A 24,445-nucleotide genomic window follows, 5' to 3' on the forward strand; every position below is an offset into this window, starting at 1 on the left:
CTTCCAAGGAGAGAACAGTACCAAGTCACAGCTGAAGACGACACTTTGATCTTGCCACCAGCACTGGATTGAGTGAGGATCCTGAAAAGCTGATTACAGGTGACTTGCAATTTGAAGTCATGTTACTAACCCCAAGCTCACTGCGATCCCATCCTCGATAACAGGAACTCTTGGTTTCAGAACCTGTTTCTCAACTTTGTTGTTCGAAGCTTTATCTGCACTACAACCATAAGCAGAATAAAAAAAAAATTAGGAGAAATCCCCACAGTTTAAAAAGCATCATGACAATAATGAGCAGTTACATAGTGTCTTTAACGTAGTAAAAGCTGGTGCTTCACAGAGGTGTTCTCAAGCAAATTCTGAGACAAGTACAGGTAGGAATTCCAGAGTTTAGAACCAAGGCAGACCAAGGCACAGTCACCAATACTGGAGGAGCTCAGAGATCTCTGAGGGTTGTAAGGGGAGGTTACAAAGATAGGGAGGGGCGAGACCATGGTGGGATTTGAACACAAGGGTGAGAGTTTTCAAATTGAGGCTTTGCCAGACTGGAGTTCAATGTAGATCGAAGAGTATGGGGGTGACGGGTGGACTGGATTTGGCTTCATCAAGGTGAGGGCCCAGGGCAAAACCATTCCAGTCTCACTGGTCAGGGATAGATCACACAGCAAACAAACACAGTGAAGCTCTCCTCAGTGAAACACCGATCTCTCTGCTGCCCTCCCACGGATATGAACAGGCGCTGCCAACTTGTATGGACGAGGGAGTTTTCATGCTATAATCCCATTTGGAATGAGATTAAACATCCAGCACAGAAGCGGGTAATTTGGCCCGACTGACCATTTCATGTTATCTTGAATCTTTCATGACCTCAGGATGACTCAAAGCACTTTACAGCCAGGAAGTATTTTGGAAGCGCAGTCACTGTTATTGTGCTAAAGGACGCACTGCTATTTGTGGGAGCTTGCTCTGTGTAAATTGATTGCTAGGATTCCTATGTTGCCAGTGACTGTGCTTCCAAAATACTTCCTGGGAATCTGCTTTTTAGTAAGGGGTTCAGGCATAAATATTGGCCAGGACACCATGGAGAATGAATGGAAAACTCCCCTACACTTATTCACAATAGTGTTATGGAATCTTTTAACCTTTACTTGAGGGGCCAATTCTCCTTCAGCGCTACCCGTCAAATAGTGCAGCATTCCCTCAGCCCTGACCCTCTGACAGTGTAGCGCTCCCTCAGCCCTGACCCTCTGACAGTGTAGCGCTCCCTCAGCTCTGACCAAAGAGTTTAATGTGTGGCCCAAAAATTGGTGCGGAAGCAATGAGTTTCAATTCATTGGGCACTGGCACCATAGCACCAGGAAAGTGGGAGCTGTACTGTTAGGACGGTCTTCACCTTGGCCAGGCTGGAACGAATGTTCTGGTGAGTTGTATAACTACGGTGGGTGAGAGAGCTTTCAACTAAGTAGTTAGTGTGAGGAATAACATGAAGGAAAATGTGATCAAGTAAAGAGAGAGGACAAAACAAGAGAGCAAGGTAGCAATAAGGGCAATGATAATGAGAGCGTGTCAGCAAGGGACAGAGTGCACAAACATAACTTGTGTGCCAGCAGATAAGGCTAGAGATTGCAAAATTAGTAAAAAAAAACCAGAACTAAAGGCTCTTCATCTGAACGAGCATAGCATTCTTAACAAAACATATGAACGGTCAGCTCAAATTGAAATAAATGTGTATGAGCTGATAGCCATTACAGAGATGTGGCTGCAAAGTGACCAATGCTAGGACCTGAATATAGAAGGAATTTGACATTTCAGAAGGACAAGAAGCTAGGAAAAGGTGATGGCGTAGCTCTCGTAATTAGGGATGACATGAATAATGAGAGATGACCTTAGTTTTAATGATCAGGATGTAGAATCTATTTGGGTAAATATAAGAAATAGTAAAGGTAAGAATTCACTTGTGGGAGTAATTTATATGCCCCCTAAAAGTAACCACACGGTAGGATGGGGTGTACAGGAAGAAATATTGAGGACTTGTGACAAAGGTACTGTGATAACATTCGGCAATTTTAATCTACATATGGCTTGGACGAGTCAGATTAGCAAGTTAGCCTGGAAATGGAGTTCAGAGTGTGTTTTCTGGAGTTTCTTAGACCAGTATGTTCTAGAGCCAACCAGAGAGCAGGCTATTCTGTACCTGGTAATGGGCAACAAGACAGGATCAATTATTGACCTTATAGTCAAGGCCCCCCTAGGTAGCAGTGATCACAATATGATTGAATTTCCTGCTCAATTTCAAGGAGAGAAAAGTGGGTCTAACATTGTGTTTTAAATTTAATAAAGGCAATTATAAGTGCACAAAGACAGAGGTGGCTAAAGTGAACTGAGAAATTAGGTTAAGGGATAAGTCAACAGAGATGCAGTGGCAGACAGTTGAGCAGATATTTCATAACACTAAGCAAAGATACATTCCAGTGAGAAAGAAAGACTCTAGGGGAAGGACACACCATCTGTGGCTAAGTTAGGAAGTTAAAGATAGTGTCAAATTGAAAGAAAAAGTATACAATTCAACGAGGTCAGAAGATTGGACAGAATATAAAAAACAGCAAAGAATGACTAAAAATAAATCTAGTGCAAAATTAGAAGAGAGAAAGTTAGCTAGAAATGTAAAACAGATAAGAGTTTCTACAGGTATTTAAAAAGGAAGAGAGTAACCAAAGTGAGCGTTGGTCCTCTAGAGAGAGAGAGAGGTTGGAGAATTAATAATGGTAAATAAGGAAATGGCGGATGCATTGAACAAATATTTTGCATCTGCCTTCACTGCAAGGGATTACAAATAACATCCCAAAAATAACTGTGAATCAAGAGGTGAAAGGTAGTGTGGAACAAAAAATGCTGGAAAAACTTAGGAGGTCTTGCAACACCAGTGGCGAGAGAAACAGAGTTAACATTTCGGGTCCGTATGACTCTTCTTCAGAGCTGAAGAGAAGTAGAAACGTGATGGATTTTATACTGTTTAAGGAGGGTGGAGCAGTTGAAACTGGATAGAAGGTTAGCGATAGGCAGGTGCTAAGGAGAGATTGACAAAGATGTCATGGACACAAGACAAAGAGAGTGTTAATGGTAGTGGTAAAGGCTAAAGAAGGTGCTGATAATGGCGTAAAGGTAAGAGCAAAACGTATTGATAGCAGAACAGGGTCAGTGCTCTGAGAAAGCATAACATAGAAACCAGTGACGGATGGCCCTGTGGGGACTGGGGAAAAAGGATTTAAAAAAGTATAAATAAATAAAACATAAAAATTAAAATTAAAAAAAACAATCGGATTTAAAAAAAAGGGGTAAAGATAGAGAGTTCATGGTCTAAAGTTGTTGAACTCAATATTCAGTCCGGAAGGCTGTAAAGTGTCTAGTCGGAAGATGAGGTGCTGGTCCTCCAGTTTGCGTTGAGCTTCACTGGAACATTGCAGCAGGCCAAGGACAGACATGTGGGCATGAGAGCAGGGTGGTGTGTTGAAATGGCAAACGACAGGGAGGTCTGGGTCATGATTGCAGATCGATCCAATTGTTTTTTTTTTAATTTTAATTCTTTTAAATTTATTTTTATTTATTTATGCTTTTTTTTAAAAATCCTTTCCCCCCCCCCAACATCTCCCCCACACTGCCCATAGGGCCATCTGTCACTGGTTTCTATGTTTTGCTTTCAGAGTGCTGAACCTTGTTCTGCTATCAGCACATTCTGCTCTTACCTTTATGCCATTATCAGCACCTTCTTTAGTCTTTACCACTACCGCTAACACTCCCTTTGTCTAGCTCCCACCTATCTATAACCTTCTATCTTGGTCCACCTGCTCCACCCCCTCTAAAACAGTATAAAATCTATCACATTTCTACTTCTCTTCAGCTCTGAAGATGTCATACAGACTCAAAACGTTAACTCTTTCTCTCTTCACAGATGCTGCCTGACCTGCTGAGTTTTTCCAACATTTTCTGTTTTTATTACAAAAGTGAGGATGTTATGCTTCAGTTATACAGGGCATTGGTGAGACCACATCTTGGATATCGTGTGCTGTTTTGGTCCCCTTATTTAAGGAAGGATGTAAATGCGTTGGAGGCAGTTCAGAGGAGGTTTAGCGGATTGATACCTGGAATGAGTAGGTGTCTTATGAGGAAAGGTTAGACAGATGGGGTTTGTTTCCACTGGAGTTTAGAAGGGTGAGGGATGACTTGATTGGAGTATATAAGATCCTGAAAGGTCTTGACAAGGTTTTTTTTATATTCGTTCATAGGATATAGGCATCACCGGCTAGGCCAGCATTTCTTGCCCATCTCTAATTTCCATTGTTCAGAGGGCTTTTTTTTTTTTTAAAAGAGTCAACCACATTGCTGTGGGTCTGGAGTCACATGTAGGCCAGATCAGGTAAGGGTGGCAGATTTCCTTCCCTAAAGGGCATTAGTGAACCAGATGGGCTTTTACAGCACTCGGCAATGGCTTCATGGTCATCATTAGACTTTTAATTCCAGATTTTTTAATGAATTCAAATTTCACCATTTGTCGTAGCGGGATTCGAACCCGGGTCCCCAGAGCATTACCCTGGAACACTAGTCCAGTGACAATACCATTATGGCATTGCCTACCCACAAGGTGGACGTGGAAAGCATGTTCCCTCTTGCGGATGAGTCCAGAACTAGGGGACATTGTTTCAAAATTAGGAGTTTCCCATTTGGACAGAGATGAGAATTTTTTTCTCTCAGAGGGTTGTGCGACTTTGGACTCTCTGCCTCAGAAGGTGGTGGAGACAGGGTCAAGGAATATTTTTAACGTAGAGGTAGATAGATTCTTGTTAGGCAAGGGAATCAAAGGTTATCATGGGAATGTGGAATTCGATACACAAGAAGATCAGCCATGATGTTATTGAATGGCAGGGCAGGCTCGAGGGGCTGAATGGCCTGCTCTTGCTTCTACTTTGGATGTTCACAACCCGCAAAGCCTTCAGTTGCAGCTCCAAAACATTACTGAATTCAAAATACATACGGTTTGCTTTCATTGGAGATTAGCTTCTGTTCCAGTAGGTCGATGTGCTCTTGCTCTTTCGCATACTCCACCACCAAAGTGTGCCCCAAGAATCTTAACTGGTGCAGCCTGGTCAGAGCCTGAAAACAGCACATTGGAGGATAACTCAACACTAGCTTCATTCCCACATATCAGACGGCAGATACGAACAGCAAAGTCTTATCCTTTCTCAATAACCCAGAGGACTGAAAGGTTCAAGTCGATTATGTCAACTTGCATTTGTATAGCACCTTGAACACAGTAAACACCCAAGGTGTTCCACAGGAGCGTCAGGCAAAATCTGACTCTCAGCCACATAAGGAAAGATGAGGACAGGTGAGAAAAAGCTCGATCCAGGAGGTAGGCTTTAAGGAACGTTTGAAAGGAGCAGAAAGGGAGAAGGAGAGGAAATTCGGGAGCTTAGGGCCCAGGCAGCTGAAGGTACAGACGTCAAAGTCAAAGACAGTGGAAATGGTAATCTCCAGAAATCCTTTCAAGAGATCACTCTGATTTAGTACTTTGCAATATACAACGTTCGTCAGCTGTAGGGAATTAACCTCTAAACAAACTCCAGCCGTGAACTATAAGATCACCAAAATGACAAACGCATCTAATTCCTGATTGTTGCTAAACAGAAACAGGCCATTAGACCATTGAGTCAGTTGCTAGTGCTATACCTTCAGGAGTCACTGAATCGAATTACATTTTAATTTTCAACGTTTTATTCAAGTATTTGGAATCATGAATCTCAGATCACAGAGGGAGGTCATTAGGGCAATGTGCGTGTGCTGTCTTTATAAAACACTGATCCAATTAATCCCACTCCTCTCCTCTTTGCACATAGCCCTGCGAATGATAACATTTCTTTTGAAAGTTATTATTGAATCTGCTTCCACTGCCTTTTCAGGCAGCGCGTTCCAGATCACAACAACTCACTGTTTAAAAAAAATTCTCATCTTCCCCCTGTGGTTCCTATCTTATTGTCTGATTATGCCGATTCTCTTCAATCTGTGTCCTTCTGGTTACTGACCCTGCTGTTACTAGAAACAGTTTCTCTTTGTTTACTCTATCAAAATCCTTCATGACTGGGAAATCAGTCAATAAATCTCCCTGTAACCTCTCTGCTCTAAGGGCAGCAATCAGTGTATCTAGTCTCTCTTCTTATGGTATTACTTCCTGACCAGGCTTGGCTTCACAAATGGCCACTGGTGCCACTGCCAAGCAGTTGCCCTCTCTGTCTGTGCGCAGATACTGAGTGACATGGCATCTGTGTTCACAAATGCAGGGTTCCTTTCAATTATCCTTTTAGAGGATGAGCATGCCCAGGCAAGGCCAAGATGTTGTTCATCTCTAACTGCTCTTAAAAGTAGCAAGCTGCATTCTTTTTCATCTGCCTGAAAGAGCAGAAGGGGCCACAGTTTAGAGTCTCATCTAAAAGACTATCCCTCCAACAATGCAGCAGTCCAATAGTACTGATCCTCCCACAGTGCAGCACACCCTCAGCACTGACCATGCGACACTGCAGCACGACCTCAGTACTGGCCCTCCGACTCTGCAGTGTTCCCTCAGTCCTGCTCCCCACAACAGTGCAGCGCTCCCTCAGTACTAAACCTCCAACAGTGCAGCGCTCCATCAGCACTGAACCTCCAACAGTGCAGCGCTCCCTCAGTACTGAACCTCCGGCAGTGCAGAACTCTCATCATTTTGATCTATGGGCAATTACTTGTTTCTTTTCATGTATAACCAACTTACCTTAGCTGCTGCATGGGCAGATGAAAAAGTAGCAAAAGCTGTATGTTTCTGTAAAGGAAGAACATTGTAGTGTTAATAGAGTTCTGAGAATAGAATGCTTTATTGCTGATTAAAATCAGGAAAATTAGTGCCTCATCCCCCAGGAAGGATTTTCCTGGACACCACCCCTGAGCAGGGTGAAGTTTCCTAAAACCAGTGTCATAGGAACATAGGAAGAACATAGCAGCAGGAGTAGGCCATTTGGCCTGTTGAGCCTGCTCCACCATTCAACTAGATCATGGCTGATCATCGACCTCAATGCTACTTTCCCGCACTTTCTCCATATCCTTTGATATCACTGATTTCTATTTTGAACATGCTCAATGATTGAACTTCCACAGCCCTCTTGGGTAGAGAATTCCAAAGATTTACCACCCTCTAAGTGAAGAAATTCCTCCTCATCTCAGTCTTACATAGTCTACCCCTTATCGCGGGATTATGTCCCCTGGTTTTAGATTCACCAGCCAGGGGAAATGTCTTTCCTATTTCCATTCTGTCAGGCTCTGTAAGAATTTTTAAAGTTTCAATGAGGTCACCCCTCATTCTTCAAAAAGCTAGAGAATACATATCCAGTTTCCTCAATCTCTCCTCATAAAACCAAGCCCGCCATCCCAGGGATTAATATGGTGAACCTTCGTTACACTCCCTTAATAGCAAGTATATCCTTTCTTAGATAAGGGGACCAAAACTGTACACAATACTCCAGGTGTGGTCTCACCAAGGCTCTATACAGCTGCAGCAAGACATCTTTACTCCTGTACTCAAATCCCCTCGTGTTGAAGACACCATTTGCCTTCCTAATTGTTTGCTGCATCTGCATGCTAGCTTTTAGTGACTCATGCACAAGGACACCCAGATCCCTTTGGACACCCGCACTTCCCAACCTCTCACCATTTAAGAAATACTCTGCCTTTCTGCTTTTCGACCAAAGTGGGTAACTGCACAATTATTCAAATTATATTCCATCTGCCATGTTCCAGCCCATTCACTCAGCCTGTCCAAGTCCTCTTGAAGCCTCCTCGCATCCTCCTCGCAACTTACATTCCCACGCAGTTTGGTGTCATCGGCAAATTTGAAAATATTACAATTGGTCCCCACTTCCAGATCATTTATGTAGATTGTGAACAACTGTGGACCTAGCATGGATCCTTGCAGTACCCCATTAGTAACAGCCTGCCATCCTGAGAATGATCCATTTATTCCTTCTCTCTGCTTTCTGTCTGTTGGTCTCTTGATCATCAGTAAAGTAATGGAGGGGGTCATCAACAGCGCTATCAATTGGCACTTGCTTAGCAATAACCTGCTCACTAACGCCCAGTTTGGGACACTCAGCTCCTGACCTCATTACAGCCTTGGTTCAAACATGGACAAAAGAGCTGAACTCCTGAGCTGAGGCTAGAGTGACTGCTGTTGACATCAAAGCAGCATTTGACCTAGTGTGGCATCTCGGAGCCCGGGAAAAACTGGAGTCAATGGGATCAAGGGGAAAACTCTCCGCTGGTTGGAGTCAAACCTAGCACAAAGGAAGACAGTTGTGGTTATTGGAGGTTAATCATCTCTGTTCCAGGACATCACTGCAGTAGTTCCTCAGTATAGTGTCCTTGGCCCAACCATCTTCAGCTGCTTCATCAATGACCTACCTTCCAACGTAATGCCAGAAGTGGGGATGTTCGCTGATGATTGCACAATATTCAGCACCATTCACGACTCCTCAGATACTGAGGTAGTCCATTTCCAAATGCAGCAAGACCTGGACAATATCCAATAGGGCAAGTAACATTTGCACCACACATGTGTCAGGCAGTGACAATCTCCAACAAGAGAGAATCCAACCATCACCCATTGATGATCAATGGCATTACCATCACTGAATCCCTCACTATCAACATGCTGGGGGGTTACCATTGACCAGAAACAGAACTGGACGAGCCATATAAATACTGTGGCTACAAGAGCAGGTCAGAGAATAGGAGTAGCACGACGAGTAACTCATCCCCTTACTCCCCAAAGTATGTACACCATCCACAAGGCACAAATCAGGAGTGTGATTGAATGCTCCCCACTTAGCTCCTACTACACTCAAGAAGCTCGACACCATCCAGGACAAAGTAGCCCACTTGATTGGCACCACACCCACAAATATTCACTCCTTCTACCACCAACGCACAGTAGCAGCAGTGTGTACCATCTACAAGATGCACTGCAGGAATTCACCTAGGCTCCTTCGATAGCACCTTCCAAACCCAAGACCACTACCATCTAGAAGGAAAAGGGCAGCAGAGAGATGGGAACACCACCACCTGGAAGTTCCCCTCCAAGTCATTCACTATCCTGACTTGGAAATATATTGGCGTTCCTTCACTGTCACTGGATCAAAATCCTGGAACTCCCTTCCTAACAGCACTCTGGGTGTACCCGCACTGTGTGTACCCGCACTGTGTGCAGCTCACCACCACCTTCTCAAGGGCAACTAGGCAATAAATGCTGGCCCAGCCAGCAACGCCCACATCCTATGAATGAATTAAAAAAAAAATTCTCAATACATACTAGTACATTACCCCCAATCCCATGTGCTCTAATTTGAGTTACTAACCTGTGTGGGACCTTATCAAAAGCCTTCTGAAAAACCAAAAACACCACATCCACTGGTTCTCTTTTATCTATGCTACAAGTAAATCCTCAAAAAACATGTTTTCCTTTTCATAAATCCATGTCCTTCAACACTCTGGGATGAAGCTCATCTGTTCCAGGGGATTTATCAACCTTCAATCTAGTTAACCAATTAAGTACAACCTCTACTAATTTCTTTCAGTTCCTCAGTTTGACAAGTCCCTTGGTTGCTGAGCATTTACGGGAGATTTTATGTATATTCTTCTGTGAAGGCAGGTGCAGAGTAACAATTTTGTTTCTCCACCATTTCCCTGTTCTTCATTATAACTTCCCTGGTGCCCACCTGTAAAGGGCCCACATTTGACCTTGCTAATCATTTCCTTTTCACATACCTAAAGAAGCTTTTACAGGCCACCTTAATGTTCCTCGCTCATTTGAATTCATATTTGGTCTCCATCTCACTCAGGCGTAGTCTCCTGTCTCTTCATGTGCCCCTTAGGGGTCAGTACGCAGACAAAGTGGTCATAGCCACCTTGAGCCACTGGTAACGCAGTGACTTGCTGGCCCACTTCAGACAGCAGTTAAGAGAGAACCATGTTTGTATGGGACTAGAGTACCACACCAAGAAAGGTCAAACTATCAAAATATTGTGCATTTTACAGTTCGGGACATTGCAAAGTGCGATGCAGCAAATGAAATATAAGTATGGTTACTGGTGTAATGCAGGAAATACCACAGCCAATGAGCAGTGCTCCCTCAGCACTGACCCTCCAAACTTTAGGACTTCATTAGTACTGACCCTCTGATGGTGCAGCACTCCGTCAGTACAGGCCCTCCGCAAGTGCAGCACTCCATTAGTACTAAAATGGGAGTGTCAGTCTAGATTTTTGCTCCAGTCCCTGGAATGGCTATTGACCCCATAGCCTTCTGATACCAAGAGGAGGGAGTGTCTCACTGTCTCAGAGCTGATCTGAATGGCCCAGGTAGAGTAAGGATGGGGCAGGTTTCATTCTTTCCAGGACAATGGGTTTTAATGACAATCTGACAGCTTCATGGTCACTTTCCTGAGATCAGCTTTATTTTCGGGCTGATTTATTTTCCTTAAAATCTGAATTTAAATTCATGATGGGAGTTGAACTCGTTCTCTGAACTTTTAGTTCAGGCTTCTGAATTACGAATTTAGTAACATGACCCCTACAATACGCTGCTATACCTGAAGATCCATGAGGGATTAACTGTTAAGGAAGTGTTTGAGGATGTGAACACAATACCATTACAGCAGTAACACAGCTTTTACTGTGCCCTTACCAGCCTTCCTTTGTCTGATAATACTCGCACGGACAGCGCTCCAAAATATTTCAGCAGTTCCACCTTCTCATTTCGTGTTAGTTCAGATGGAAGATGGCGAACCAGAATTGTCTTGCTGCTTTTGGTTGGAAGGGCAACATTCTCTGCGGAGACTGCAGCAGCCATAGTTCTGGAAAGATGAAGAAACACATGGCATTAGACAATAAGCCAACATAACTGAAGGATACCAGGTCCTGTATTTAAACCAGTCAGTGGACACCGGGAACTGGAATTAACCCGGGCCCTGATATTAAGCCAGACTCTGGTCACCAGGTCCTGTATGCAAACTGGGCCTTGGACACCGGGTCCTGTATTTAAACCAGACGCTGGACCCTATATTTAAACGGGACACCAGGCCCCGGAATTAAACCAGACACTGGGACACCAGAATTAAATCGCGAACTGAGCCCTGGAACTAAACTGGAACTGGGACCTGGAATTAAGCCAGATCCTGGACATCAGGGCTTAGAATTAAACCGGGCACTGATCCTGAGATTAAAGTGGATTGGACGGCACAGGCAGGGAGATTGTAGCAGGCATGGGTTGGGGGCCCGGCCTCTGTCCTCCGCAGTACCAGATGGGGGATGGGAATGTGGGTTAGGGATAGGGTGGGCGTAGGGTCTCTGTTCTCCCCTCTCTCCTTCAAGGCAAATAGGCACTGGGGAGAGGATAGTGAGGTAGCAGGGGACTGGGGTTGGTGCAGAGCCTCAGTCTCATCCTGAGCTGGAACAGGGACGGGAAAAGGGGTTTAGGATAAAGTGGTTTCAGGGGTTTAGTAGGTACTGGGGGGGGGGAGGGGGGAGGGGGGGGGGCGGGGTTCAGCAGGTTTACAGATTTAGGTGGCTTAAGGATTTAGAGGTTTGAGCATTTGTTGGGGTTTAGGGTGTTGAAGGGTTTAGGGTCCAGGATATAGAATATAGGTTTCAGGGGTTAAAGTTTGATTACTGGGGATTTCAGGGGTTCCGCGGTCCCTCCGTCCCGTTTTCAGCCACTCACCGGAAGTTGCTCCGCGAAGCTCTGCAGCCTCCACACATGCGCACTGCATTTCCGGTGACGCGTAGAGCTGCACGGCCAATGGGAGCGAGGGGGGCGCTGGCCCCGCCCCCTGTCCCTGCGATTCCCCCAGAGCGCCTGCGCAATGTTTCCAGCGGCACCCCCCCCCACCACCCCCCCATGGGGCAGTGCCAGCAGGTTGCGGAAGGCGCTATGGCAATGCAACTTTCCCCTTCTCATTCCATATTGGACATGTTGTCACTTTGAAAGCCATGAGGTCGATTTGCATTGTTAACATTGCTTGAAATAATTGTTCTTTCCCTGTAGAGTGTAAATATTTGACAGTTTTACATTTCTTTGCAGAGTTTAGAGTTTGAATTAGCTCAGTACAAAACCCATTCTCCATTTAATCATTTACTCCCCCCACCTCCTAAACTTTGTCACTGCTCCCTCTGGACCCATAACTCAAATCATCACCAGCCAATTTCAATCACACTGAAAATCTGCCCTTAACTCCCAACCTCCCTTTCTTCCCCTCTAACCAATGTTTAACCATGTCTACCCTCTCTCTAATTCCACGCTCATCAGTGTTCTCCAGTTATCTGCCGTGTGGCACTTTGTCAAATGCCTTGCTAAAGTCCATGCACTTTGCCAAAGTCCATCACACAAGTGCCACCCGCTTCCTGCATCCGCCATCTCTGTTATCCCTTCAAAGAATTCTGAGCTTCGTCAAACACAATAATCCTTTGTGAAATTCATGCTAATTAACTATTTTTCTTTTCCCAGATACACGGCCATTTCTGTATTCATTCACTACTTATTTTTCCCTAGCTCAGATGTTAAGCAAACTGCCCTGTAATTAGCTCTGTCCCCATTCTGTTATGATCCTAGACCAGAGCCCCAGGTGTTTGGTCAGATCAGGTTAGGGACCAATAACGTTTTGCTTAAAGTAGACAAAGTTTGAGATTCAAGACACTTGCTCAGAAAATAAAGCCATAAGATTCCACAGGTTTTGAAAAAAACAAAAATAAACTTTACTGTACAAGTTCAGAAAGATAAAACAATTTACAATATTTACCTTATACTCTTAACATTCAGGGTTAATATTGAGGTATATGTGAATTAACAGGCAAACTGTGGTTGAACACACCACTGCACAATAAATAGCAAATGCGACCAAGAAAGATCCAATAAATTTCTCAGCAACCCACCCAGACATCAGTAAACACTGTAAATCAGCCATTCCCATTGAAACTCTGATTCCCACATGAGGGATTAACTTTTTACTTTTGAAGATCAAGCCTCTGAATTCCCTCAAAACCACTTAAGCTTGGACTGCACACCTCTCGGGGTTTCAATCTCGTCTCCTGAGACTCCGTCCCCTGGATTTCTGAGCCTGCACTCCAGCCTCTACGTATTGGTGCAATTTCCGCCCTCTAATAGCTGGCTAGTGTCACTGGGCTGGCACTGCCCCTGGATTTCACCAAATTCCATTCTCCCCAGCTACACCAAGCTATAAATGGCTCCCAGTGCTTCTCCTGAGCCCTAACCCTTTCCAGCATGCAGCTGGTGACCTTCTGCCACCTTCTCAGCTCCCCAGAACTTCTCTTAAGCCCTAACTGCACAGAGCCAGTTAATAGCAACACTTTTTTTGTCTGGAGCCTCCTAACAGCAGCACCTTTTCGATATAGCCTTTTCCCGTGCTGCAGAAAACCCCTCCCCCAGCAAATACACAGATAAATTGAAACCCTAGAACTTCCTTAAGCTCCACCCATCTCCATGATGACATAGCCTTCCAGGGCTCACTGAATGATTTTAAGTTAATTGTAGCTTTAACTTACCATCCCGACTTGGAAATATATTGCCGTTCCTTCACTGTCGCTGAGTCAAAATCCTGGAACTCCCTCCCTAACAGCACTGTGGATGTACCTACACCACATGGACTGCAGCGGTTCAAGAAGGCACCACGTTCACCACCACATTCTCAAGGGCAACTAGAGACGGGCAATAAATGCTGGCCCAGCCAGCGAAGGCCATATAGAAAAGTAGAAACTAGGAGCAGGAGCAGGCCATTCAGCCCTTCAAGCCTGCTCCGCTATTCAATATGATCATGGCTGATCCTCTATCTCAATGCCATATTCCTGCTTTCTCTCTATATCCCTTGATGCCCCTAATATCCAAAAAATTATCAATTTCTTTCTTGAATATACTCAGTAACGCGGCCTCCACAGCCTCTGTGGTAGAGAATTCCACAGGTTGACCACCGTCTGAGTGAAGAAATTTTTCCTCATCTCAGACCTAAATGACCTGCCCCATATCCTGTGACTGTGACCCCTGGTTCTGGACTCCCCAACCAGGGGAAACACTCTCCCTGCACCCAGTCTGTCTGGCCCTGTTAGAATTTTAAACGTTTCAATCAGACCACCTCTCATTCTTCTGAACTCTAGTGAACACAGGCCCAGTCGAACCAATCTCTCCTCATATGATAGTCCTGACATCCCCGGTATCAGCCTAGTGAACCTTGGTGCACTCCCTCTATGGCAAGTATATCCTTTCTTAGGTAGGGAGACCAAAACTTTACACAATACTCCAGGTGTGATCTCACCAAGGCCCTTGTATAACTGAAGTCAGACATCCCTACTTCTGAACTCAAATCCTCTTGCAATAAAGATCCACAACCCGTGAATGAATTTAAAAAAAACTCCGAAAACAAAACAACTCTTTGGGCTGCAATTCTTGCTAAACAGTGTAGACTCCCCTTCAATTCTCCAGCCAAGCCCACTTGCTGTTTTATGACCTTACCTTTCTTGCTGTTAACACCTTAATTCGACATGGCCCCAGCCTTTAAGTGTAATAGACTCCAAGCTGCTTTATTTCCATTTATCCCATTTTCTACAGTCAAACTTTAATCTTCCCAAAACTAACAATTATCTCTAAAATATTACTGTGAACCATGAACTTGGTATTTATAGCGATTCATAAAAATCAAAAAATCATAGAATCATGGAATGATTACAGCAGAGGAGGCCAATCAGCCCATCATGTCGATGCCAGCACTCTGCAAGAGCAACTTAGCTCATCCCATCCCCCTGCCCTTCCCTGTAACCCTTCAATTATTTTCTTCTTAGATAATGATCCAATTCTCTTTCAAAGCCACAACTGAATCTGCCTCTGCCAGACTCTCGGGCAGTGCAGTCCAGATTTTAACCACTTTGTAAAAAGAAGGTTTCTCCTCACATGGCCATTGCTTCTTTTGCCAATAAGTTTAAATCTGCGTCCCTCTGGTTCTCGACCCTTCCACCAATAGGAACAGTTTCTCCCTATCTACTCTGTCCAGACCCCTCATGATTTTGAACACCTCCATCAAATCTCCTCTCAACCTTCTCTAAGGAAAACGGTCCCAACTTCTCCAATCCTTCCAGGCAACTGAAGTCTCTCATCCCCATAACCCACTCGTTTCTGCACTCTCTCTGATGCCTTCACATCCTTCCTAACGTGTGGTGCCCAGAGCTGGAGGCAATACCCCAGCTGAGGCTGAACCAGTGGTTTATACACGTCTAACATCACGTCCTTGCTTTGCACCATCCTTTCGTGGGATGTGGGCGTCACTGGCAAGGGCAGCATTTGGTGCCCATCCCTCATTGCCCTCAAGCTGGGTGCCCTTGCTGGACCATTTCAGAGGGTGTTAAGGGTCAGCCACATGGGTGTGGGTCTGGAGTCACGTGCAGGCCAGACCAGGTTAGGGCAGCAGATTTCCCTCCCTGAAGTGAACCAGGTGGGTGTTTACCACAGTCGACACCGTTACTGAGACTAGATATTTCTTATTAATTGAATGTAAGTTACACCAGTATCTCTCCATGTGGAAAGCTGGTCTCAGTGAGGGTGACCGTGACGTCCCATCATCGGCTGGGGTCAAAACCCATCTGGGGACTGTGGAGGGGAGGGGTGAGAGGAGGGGGCGGGTTCTGGGGAGGGGGCGGGGTCTGGGGAGGGGCGGGGACGGTGGAGGGGGCGGGGTCTGGGGAGGGGCGGGGACTGGGAAGGAGCCTGTACTTTGGAGGGGGCGGAGTCTAGGAAGGGGCGGGGACTGGGAAGGGATGAGGTCTGTGGGGCGGGGGGGGGGGGGGGGGGGGGCGGTGTCTGGGGAGGGGCGGGGACTGTGGAGGGAGCGTGTTCTGGGAAGGGGCGGGAACTGGGAAGGGACGGGGTCCGTGGAAGGGGCGGGGTCTTGGGAGGGGCGGGGTTGCTCTGATTGGTTTCCAGCAGAATCGTTGTACATGCGCAGTGACCTTAGAGCGTCAGTGCCGCTATCTCCATAGCAACCGGAAGCTCCGCGATATCGGGAGTCCCTGGAACAACACCAGGACATGGCGCACGCCGGGAACAAGAAGCCGCAGAGCTGCCATTTGGTGAGTGAATGTTAGCAGCAATGGCTGGGAAGGGGCCTTAGTATGGGAGGAGTCTCAGTGTGGGAGGCAACAGCGGGGGCGGGGCCTGAGTGCGGCGAGAGTCTGTGTGGGAGGAGCCTCTGAGTGGGCGGAGTCTCTGTGTAGGAGGAGTCTCTGAGAGGAGTCACTGTTTGTGAAGTCTGGGTGAGGAGTCTCAGTGTGGGGGCCTCAATATGGGAGGTGTCTCTATGTGGGGAGTCTCTGTGTGGGAGGAGTCTCTGTGGGAGGAGTCTCACTTTGTGGAGTCTGGGTGAGGAGTCTCAGTGTGGGGGCCTCAATGTGGGAGGAGTCTCAGTGTGGTGGTATCTGTGTGGGAGGAGTCTCAGTGTGGGAGGAGTCTCAGTGTGGGGGTGTCTGTGTGGGAGGAGTCTCAGTGTGGGAGGAGTCTCAGTGTGGGAGGAGTCTCAGTGTGGGAGGAGTCTCAGTGTGGGGGTGTCTGTGTGGGAGGAGTCTCTGTGTGGGAGGAGTCTCACTATTTGTGGAGTCTGGGTGAGGAGTCTCAGTGTGAGGGCCTCAATGTGGGAGGAGTCTCAGTGTGGGAGGAGTCTCAGTGTGGGAGGAGTCTCTGTGTGGGAGGAGTCTCACTATTTGTGGAGTCTGGGTGAGGAGTCTCAGTGTGAGGGCCTCAATGTGGGAGGAGTCTCAGTGTGGGAGGAGTCTCAGTGTGGGAGGAGTCTCTGTGTGGGAGGAGTCTCACTATTTGTGGAGTCTGGGTGAGGAGTCTCAGTGTGAGGGCCTCAATGTGGGAGGAGTCTCAGTGTGGGAGGAGTCCAATAGAAACAAAGAAAATGGGAACAGGAGAAGGCCATTCGGCCCTTCGAGCCTGCTCTGCCATTCATTATGATCATGGCTGATCATCCCATTCAGTAGCCTGCTCCCACTTTCTTCCCATATCCTTTGATCCCTTTCGCTCCAAGAGCTGTATCTAACTCCTTCTTGAAAACATACAATGTTTTGGTTTCAATTAATTTTTAGTGAATTCAACAGGCTCACCACTCTCTGGGTGAAGAAATTTCTCCTCAACTCAGTCCTAAATGGTCTACCCCATATTCTCAGACTGGGATCCCTGATCTGGACCCCCCCCACCATTGGGAATATCCTTCCTGCATCTACCCTGTCTACTCCTGTTAGAATTTTATAAGTTTCTATGAGATCCTCCCTCATTCTTCTGAACTCCAGCGAATATAATCCTAACCGACTCAATCTCTTCTCATATGTCAGTCCCGTCATCCCAGGAATCAGTCGGGTAAACCTTCGCTGCACTCTCTCTATAGCAAGTACATCCTTCCTCAGATAAGGAGACCAAAACTGCACACAATATTCCAGGTGTGGTCTCACCAAGGCCCTGTACAATTGCAGCAAGGCATCCCTGCTCCTGTACTCGAATCCTCTCACTATGAAGGCCAACATACCATTTGCCTTCTTTACCGCCTGCTACATCTGCATGCTTACCTTCAGCGACTGGTACACGAGGACATCCAGGTCTCGTTGCACATTCCCCTCTCTCAATTTATAGCCATTCAGATAATAACCTGCCTTCCTGTTTTTGCTATCAAAATGGATAACCTCACATTTATCCACACTATACTGCATCTGCCATGCATCTGCCCACTCACTCAGCTTGTCCAAATCATACTGAAGCATCTCTGCATCCTCCTCACAGCTCACCCTCCCACCCAGCTTTGTGTCATCTGCAAATTTGGAGATATTACATTTATTTCCCTCATCTAAATCATTAATATATATTGTGAATAGCTGGGGTCCCAGCACCAATCCCTGCGGTACCCCCACTAGTCACTGAGATAAAAACAAAAAACTGAAGATGCTGGAAATCCAAAACAAAAACAGAATTACCTGGAAAAACTCAGTAGGTCTGGCAGCATCGGCGGAGAAGAAAAGTGTTGACGTTTCGAGTCCTCATGACCCTTCAACAGAACTGATCTTTCTTTACAAGGAGCGGGAAATATAAGCTGGTTTAAGATGGGGGGGGGAAGTGGAGGGGGGGTGTTTAGGATAGGAGCAGATCATCAAAAGATGTCACAGACTAAAGAACAGAGGTGTTGAAGTTGGTGATATTATCTAAACGAATGTGCTAATTAAGAATGGATGGTAGGGCACTCAAGGTATAGCTCTAGTGGGGGTGAGGGAGCATAAAAGATTTAAAAATAATGGAAATAGGTGGGAAAAGAAAAATCTAGATAAATTATTGGAAAAAAAATGAAGGGGGAAGAAACAGAAAGGGGGTGGGGATGGAGGAGGGAGCTCAAGACCTAAAGTTGTTGAATTCAATATTCAGTCCAGAAGGCTGTAAAGTGCCTAGTTGGAAGATGAGGTGTTGTTCCTCCAGTTTCACTGGAACAATGCAGCAGGCCAAGGACAGACATGTGGGCAAGAGAGCAGGGTGGAGTGTTAAAATGGCAAGCAACAGGGAGGTTTGGGTCATTCTTGCGGACAGACCGCAGGTGTTCTGCAAAGTGGTCGCCTAGTTTACGTTTGGTTTCTCCAATGTAGAGGAGACCGCATTGGGAGCAACAAATACAGTAGACTAAGTTGGGGGAAATGCAAGTGAAATGCTGCTTCACTTGAAAGGAGTGTTTGGGCCCTTGGACGGTGAGGAGAGAGGAAGTGAAGGGGCAGGTGTTACATCTTTTGCGTGGGCATAGGGAGGTGGTGGAGGGGTGGAGATTGGAAGCAAAATTAATAATTCACCTTCATTGCTTTCCATTTCTCTCCTGGTGTTTGACAAGGTGTTTACTAAAACCCGCTTTCACAGCCATATCTCCTTTCTCAGTGACTGTCTCCGTCTCCGACTTACCCCACGTGGATTTAAACTGAAAATCCACCCTTCATGTTTCGAACCCACCCAGGATTACATGTATCTCCGAGACATAAAACGTTTCTCGGACTGCTGTTCCCGTCACATTCTGAGATCCACGTTCAGTGCCATGCGCCGCCATATGAACACACTCGACCGCTCCCTCCAGCAGCACCTTTTTCAAAGCTGCACGTGTCCCCAGTTTCATTTTATTCTTCGTCTCATCCGACTCCTCAACAAGAAATTTTTTCTCTTTCTCTCAAGTGCTAAGGAGCGCAAGCTCCAGCAACTCCTCGACACCAACACCCATCTAGGACCCTCCACCCCTGCCTGTCCCTCCGTCCCCACCCCATCTTCCAATCCCAGCCCCAGCCGTGTATTCACTATACCCCCTGACCTTCCCCTCTCCGACGCTGAACGTTCAGTACTTAGCAAAGGACTTAGTTTCATACCCTTACGCCCTCATCTCAATGAATTTCGGGCTCGGCACGATGCTGAAATCTTCTTCCGCCATCTTCGTCTCCGCGCTCACTTCTTTGGGCAGGAGTCATCTCCCCGTGCAACGGATCCAATATTCTCCCTCCACCTGGACCCCTCCCTCTGGATTCTTACCTTGTCTTGATCTTTTCATTGAGAACTGTCGGCGTGACATTAGTCGTCTCAATTTCTCTGCTCCTCTCACCCATTCTAATCTCTCTCTTTCTGAACTTACTGCACTCCATTCTCTCAGGTCCAACCAAGACATTGTCATCAAACCCGCTGACAAGGGTGGTGCTGTTGTTGTCTGGCGCACTGACCTCTACCTCGCGGAGGTTGAGCGTCAACTCGCAGACACTTCCTCTTACCTCTCCCTGGACCATGACCCCACCACTGAACATCAAGCCATTGTTTCCAGGACTGTCACTGACCTCATCTCCTCTGGGGATCTTCCTCCCACAGCTTCCAACCTGATAGTCGCCCAACCTCAGACGGCCCGCTTCTATCTCCTACCCAAAATCCACAAACAGAACAGTCCTGGTAGACTGATCGTGTCAGCTTGCTCCTGCCCCACGGAACTCATTTCTCGTTATCTTGGCTCCCTTCTCTCTCCCCTTGTCCAGTCCCTTCCCATCTACATCCGTGATTCCTCTGACACCTTACGTCACATCAACAATTTCCAGTTCCCTGGCCCCAACTGCTTCCTCTTCACCATGGACATCCAATCCCTCTACACCTCCATCCCCCACCAGGATGGTCTGAGGGCCCTTAGCTTCTTCCTCGAACAGAGGCCCGAACAATCCCCATCCACCACTACTCTCCTCCGTCTGGCTGAACTTGTTCTCACACTGAACTATTTCTCCTTCAACTCCTCTCACTTCCTCCAAATAAAAGATGTGGCTATGGGTACCCGCATGAGCCCCAGCTATGCTTGTCTCTTTATGGGGTATGTGGCACATTCCTTGTTCCAGTCCTACTCCGGCCCCCTTCCACAACTCTTTCTCCGGTACATCAATGATTACTTCGGTGCTGCTTCATGCTCTCGTCGGGACTTGGAAAAATTTATTAATTTTGCTTCCAATCTCCACCCCTCCATCATTTTCACGTGGTCCATCTCTGACATTTCCCTTCCCTTTCTTGACCTCTATTTCTCAATCTCTGGTGATAGACTGTCCACCAATATCCATTACAAGCCTACTGACTCCCACAGCTACCTCGACTACAGCTCCTCACACCCTGCTTCCTGTAAGGACTCCATCCCATTCTCTCAGTTCCTTCGCCTCCGTCGCATCTGTTCCGATGATGCTACCTTCAAAAACAGTTTCTCTGACATGTCCTCCTTCTTCCTTAACCGAGGTTTTCCACCCACGGTCGTTGACAGGGCCCTCAACCGTGTCCAGCCCATCTCCCGCGCATCCGCCCTCACGCCTTCTCCTCCCTCCCAGAAACATGATCGGGTCCCCCTTGTCCTCACTTATCACCCCACCAGCCTCTGCATTCAAAGGATCATCCTCCGCCATTTCCGCCAATTCCAGCATGTTGCCACCACCAAACACATCTTCCCTTCAACCCCCTATCGGCATTCCGTAGGGATCGTTCCCTGCGGGTCACCCTGGTCCACTCCTCCATCACCCCCTACTCCTCAACCCCCAGCTATGGCACCTCCCTATGCCCACGCAAAAGATGTAACACCTGCCCCTTCACTTCCTCTCTCCTCACCGTCCAAAGGCCCAAACACTCCTTTCAAGTGAAGCAGCATTTCACTTGCATTTCCCCCAACTTAGTCTACTGTATTCGTTGCTCCCAATGTGATCTCCTCTACATTGGAGAGACCAAACGTAAACTGGGCGACCGCTTTGCAGAACACCTGCGGTCTGTCCGCAAGAATGACCCAGACCTCCCTGTCGCTTGCCATTTTAACACTCCACCCTGCTCTCTTGCCCACATGTCTGTCCTTGGCCTGCTGCATTGTTCCAGTGAAGCCCAACGCAAACTGGCGGAACAGCACCTCATCTTCCGACTAGGCACTTTCCAGCCTTCCGGACTGAATATTGAATTCAACAACTTTAGGTTTTGAGCTCCCTCCTCCATCCCCACCCCCTTTCTGTTTCCCCCTTCCCTTTTTTTTCCAATAATTTATATAGATTTTTCTTTTCCCACCTATTTCCATTATTTTTAAATCTTTTATGCTTCCTCACCCCCACTAGAGCTATACCTTGAGTGCCCTACCATCCATGCTTAATTAGCACATTCATTTAGATAATATCACCAACTTCAACACCTCTGTGTTCTTTTGTTCTTTTGTCTGTGACTTCTTTTGATGATCTGCTCCTAAACTAAACCCCCGCTCCACTTCTCCACCCCCCCGCCCCCCCCCCCACCTTAAACCAACTTATATTTCCCTCTCCTTGTAAAGAAAGATCAGTTCTGTTGAAGGGTCATGAGGACTCAAACGTCAACTCTTTTCTTCTCTGCCGATGCTGCCAGACCTACTGAGTTTTTCCAGGTAATTCTGTTTTTGTTTTAGCCCACTAGTCACTGCCTGCCATTCGGAAAAAGACCCGTTTATTCCTACTTTTTGTTTCCCGTCTGCCAACCAGGTTTCTATCCATCTCAATACACTACTCCCAATTCCAAGTGCTTTAATTTTACACACTAATCGCTTATGTGGGACTTTGTCAAAAGCCTTTTGAGTCTGTGTGGGAGGAGTCTCAGTTTGGGAGGAGTCTCAGTGTCAGGGGCTTCAGCAGGGGCGGGGCCTGAGTGCGGCGAGTCTCTGTGTGGGCGGGGCTTCTGTGTGGGGACTTCAGTGTGGGTGGAGTCAATGTAGGTTCTCCAGTGTGGGAGGAGTCTGAGTGTGGGAGGAGTCTGAGTGTGGGAGGAGTCTGAGTGTGGGAGGAGTCTGAGTGTGGGAGGAGTCTGAGTGTGGGAGGAGTCTGAGTATGAGAGAATTCTGAGTGTGGGAGGCGTCTGAATGTGGGAGGAGTCTCTGTGCAGCAGAAGTCCCAGTGTGGGAATCGAACGATGGAATGGTTAAAGCAGAGAATGAGGTCATTCGGCCCATTGTGCCCATGTCAGCTCTCTGTGAGAGCAACCCAGCTAGTCCCCCTTTCCCCAAAACTCTGCAAATCCTTTTACTTCAGATAATTATCCAACTCCCTTTTGAAAGCTATGATTGAATCTGCCTCCTCCAGACTCTCATGCAGTGCATTCCAGATCCTAACCACTTGCTGCGTGAAAGAGTTTTCCCTCATGTTGCCTCTGGCTCTTTTGCCAATTATCTTAAATCGGTGTTCTCTGGCTCTCGATCCTTCCCTCAAGGGGAACAGTTTCTTCCTATCTACTCTGCCCAGGCCACTCATGATTTTGAACACCTCGATGAAATCTCCTCTTAACCTACTCCTCCAAGGAAAACAGTCCCAGCTTCTGCAATCTATCCACATAACTGAAGTTTCTCATCCCTGGAGCCATTCCTAAGTGTGATGCCCAGAACTGAGCACAATACTCCAGATGAAGCCAGTTTTTTTTTACAAAGATAAAAGCAAAATACTGCGGATGTTGGAAATCTAAAACAAAAACAAAACTTGCTGGGAAAACTCAGCAGGTCTGACAGCATCTGTGGAAAGGAACACGGTTAACGTATTCGAAACATTAACTCAGTCTTCCTTTCCACAGATGCTGTCAGACCTGCTGAGTTTTTCCAGCAATTTTTGTTTCTGTTTTTTTTAACAAAGGCTCACTATAACTTCCTTTTTTTGCACTCTATGCTTCATTTCTAAAGCCCAGGATCCTGAATGCCTTTTTAACCACTCTGTAACTTTCAATGACTTATGCACAAAAACTCCCAGGTCCCTCTGCCCCTGTATATTTTATATTGTTTCTCCTTGTTCTTCCTTTCAAATGTATCAGTTTGCACTTCTCGGCATTAAATCCATTCAATAGTCTTGCCCTCTGTCCTGATCATAATAATATCCTTTCTGCTTTCTCTCTGACTGTTTGATGATTTTGTATATTCCACAGATCTCCACAGGTGTGAGACGTCTGGTACACAGAAGTCACCTTGTGTCTCCTTCAAAATCATTAATCCTGTCGTGCGGAGAGATGGACAGTGTGTTCAAAGAGAAGAAACTGGAGAAGATTGTGGTGGTAAACTTGCCTGGATTTTATCTGAAAAACCTGGGCAATTTGTCTAATTGTTCTGCTCTGAAGATTTGCATCCTGCCCAGGAATTACATCACTAAAATCGATGCTCTCGCAAACTGTCCCAATTTAATCAAGCTGGATCTCCATGGAAACCATGTAAGTGATATAGGATGCGTGTTCAATAAAACAAATGTCACACAATTGGAAATTTCAGAACCTGACAGATCTGTGTACCGAATCTTAAACGTTTGTAGAAACAATACAGCTACAAATCAGTGCATAGTAAGAGCTACTGAGTCAGACTCATTGCATTCCTTGGGAACATGAGTTGTCAAAGGGACTTGTTCCTCATCATGACCCCTGTACATCCCAAAGTGCTTGAATGACAATACGGTACATTTTACAGGCAGTCGCTATAAAGAGTTCCTTGGAGGGAGAAAGTGCTTCAGGACATCCAGGACCCCACAGGATAGAAGGGTCTGATGTGGACCAAAGCTTTCAACTTGGTGAATTTTGCTCCCGGCAGTGCCAGTAGGATACGTTGAGTGGAGACCATATGCTTAGAGCATTACTGAGCAACACAGCTCTTGTCAACTCAGTGGATGGCCCTCTTTTTGTCCTTTATTCTTTCATGGAATGTGGGCGTCACTTGCAAGGCCAACATTTGTTGCCCATCCCTAATTGCCCTGCTAGGCCATTTCAGAGGGCAGTTAAGAGTCAACCACATTGCTGTGGGTCTGGAGCCACATGTAGGCCAGACCAGGTAAGGATGAC

General features: G+C 46.4%; 2 protein-coding genes across 3 annotated transcripts in view; one reads left to right on the plus strand and one right to left on the minus strand.

Annotated features, from left to right (window-relative positions):
* Window positions 1-11,843, minus strand: part of rnpc3 (RNA-binding region (RNP1, RRM) containing 3) — a 55,692-nt gene extending 43,849 nt beyond the window's left edge. The window contains exons 1-5 of one of the 2 annotated variants that reach the window (XM_041207734.1): window positions 11,792-11,843; window positions 10,757-10,925; window positions 6,800-6,847; window positions 5,030-5,148; window positions 131-220 (exon numbers count right to left, since the gene is read on the minus strand). In XM_041207734.1, the coding sequence (XP_041063668.1) occupies window positions 131-220; window positions 5,030-5,148; window positions 6,800-6,847; window positions 10,757-10,925; window positions 11,792-11,829 (464 nt within the window). In that variant the 5' untranslated portion in view covers window positions 11,830-11,843. Of the gene's footprint in view, window positions 1-130; window positions 221-5,029; window positions 5,149-6,799; window positions 6,848-10,756; window positions 10,926-11,740; window positions 11,766-11,791 lie in introns of those variants that run through there. The other variant, XM_041207735.1, reaches the window with a different exon arrangement.
* Window positions 11,844-16,116: 4,273 nt separating this feature from the next.
* LOC121288896 (leucine-rich repeat and IQ domain-containing protein 3-like) overlaps window positions 16,117-24,445 on the plus strand; it is a 72,363-nt gene continuing 64,034 nt past the window's right edge. Inside the window, exons 1-2 of the mRNA XM_041207730.1 lie at window positions 16,117-16,197; window positions 23,549-23,827. Coding sequence (XP_041063664.1) covers window positions 16,156-16,197; window positions 23,549-23,827 — 321 coding nt within the window. The 5' untranslated portion in view covers window positions 16,117-16,155. The remainder of the gene's footprint in view (window positions 16,198-23,548; window positions 23,828-24,445) is intronic.

The sequence above is a fragment of the Carcharodon carcharias genome, chromosome 16 (assembly GCF_017639515.1).
Source record: "Carcharodon carcharias isolate sCarCar2 chromosome 16, sCarCar2.pri, whole genome shotgun sequence".
In the NCBI taxonomy this organism is placed as follows: domain Eukaryota; kingdom Metazoa; phylum Chordata; class Chondrichthyes; order Lamniformes; family Lamnidae; genus Carcharodon; species Carcharodon carcharias.